The 1,594-nt window shown below is 52.1% G+C and overlaps 1 protein-coding gene across 1 annotated transcript; it reads left to right on the top strand.

The window, feature by feature from the left end:
- The first annotated feature begins 588 nt into the window (after positions 1-588).
- On the top strand, positions 589-1,209 carry LOC124687442 (probable lipid phosphate phosphatase beta). The gene has a single exon (XM_047221225.1). The coding sequence runs from the start codon at positions 589-591 to the stop codon at positions 1,207-1,209; it is 621 nt and encodes a 206-aa protein (XP_047077181.1).
- The last annotated feature ends 385 nt before the right edge of the window (positions 1,210-1,594 follow it).

Below are 1,594 nucleotides of genomic sequence, written 5' to 3'. Positions count from 1 at the left end.
ACTTATGTTTTTTGAGATCGGCAGCTTTCTTTTCAAGGGTGCAGGCATCCGGCCCTTACTACAATGAAAACAGAAAGCACTGTATTTAGTACTGTAGTATACCGGATGGCCCAATAGCCCAGCGGGTAGATAACGAACCCAAAGCAATCTGAGTTTCTTACGAGATGGCAACGGGCTAGAGCAAGATCTAGAATCATCCATTCGGATCTTCCAAATGCTCAAAAAAACAATGAACCAACCTGAGGTTGTGTGTAGCTAGGAGGGTGGTTGTATCTTCACCCTACCAAAGTTCAATCCTTAGATTTAACATCTTTGTATCTTATAAAGATGAAATATTTATTCAGTAGAGGTGATATTTCCGTCGACATCGAGACATCTGTGGTGACTTTGTTAATTTTAAGATTCAATCCGTCACCTTAGTCTTTTGAAGGTGCTCATAGGAGTAGCGTTGCGTCGTTCATAGATGTGAATGTATTCGTGTGTATGTGAAAAAATGCTAAAAAAAAAAACAAAATCCATTCGGATCTTCCCAATCTGGCAAGCCGAACAGACGAAACCTCCATCGGCCGCCCCCCTCTGCCGGCGCGCATGGCTCCCGCATCCACCTCGCCGCCGGCGGAAACCCGCCCACGGCAGGCGCTGGCCAAGTCCAGTCTCCTGGGCGGCGTGGCGGATCTGGACGCGGCCGTGTCCCTCCGCCTCCACGCGCTCTTCCTCCCGGTGCCGCGCCTCCTCCTCAAGGCCCTCGAGGTCGCCGGCGACGGCCGCATCTGGCTCCCCGTCCCCATCTCCCTGCTCCTGATCTCCACCACCACCACCTCCTCCACGGTCTCCCCGCTCCTCGTCGGCCTCGTCGCCGGCCTGGTGCTCGACATCGCCTTCGTCGGCCTCGCCAAGCTCATCTTCCGCCGTCCGCGCCCGGCGTACAACGCCGCCGACATGTACGTCGCCGTCGCCGTGGACCACTGGTCCTTCCCCAGCGGCCACTCCTCCCGGGCCTTCCTCGTTGCCGCCTTCCTCGCCGGCAGCGGTCTCCCCAGCGAGGCGCTGTACCTCTGGGCGGCCGCGACCTCGGCATCAAGGGTGCTTCTCGGCCGACACTATGTTCTTGATGTCTTCGCCGGGGCTTGGCTTGGCGTGCTGGAGGCCTGGCTCAGCAACTTGATCTTGAGCTATTTGTGCGCCCACGGCAGCTTTCTTGTATGCTAACTCTTTGTTCCTGCACGGTTGGTTATTATTGCACAGCATTGCTATGACACAACTGCGAATTCTTTGTGACCAATTTCAATTTGAGAGCACCCGGATTGTATTGGGTATGCGAAGAAGAGAACGAATCCAGGTGCTTCCTATGAGCAGTCTTATGGTACAAATATAATTGCTGCTAGATGGTGGTTTCTTTACTTTCTTCATGACCACATTCACAGGTGGTAGGATAGGTCTACATTGCTTATGCTCAGTGCATTGGAAACGTTTGTTTCAGATTTCAGGTCTTCTTACCTCCATCTTGTGTAGAGAGCTCTTCTTCAATTAATGTTCATTGTGTATCTGCTTATGCTAGAAAAGTTTGTGTATATTGGATATGCTACCATATTAT

The sequence above is a fragment of the Lolium rigidum genome, chromosome 2, assembly GCF_022539505.1.
Source record: "Lolium rigidum isolate FL_2022 chromosome 2, APGP_CSIRO_Lrig_0.1, whole genome shotgun sequence".
Classification (NCBI taxonomy): domain Eukaryota; kingdom Viridiplantae; phylum Streptophyta; class Magnoliopsida; order Poales; family Poaceae; genus Lolium; species Lolium rigidum.
Note: the sequence above shows the minus strand (reverse complement) of the source record. Positions and strands in the feature narration are given on the sequence as shown.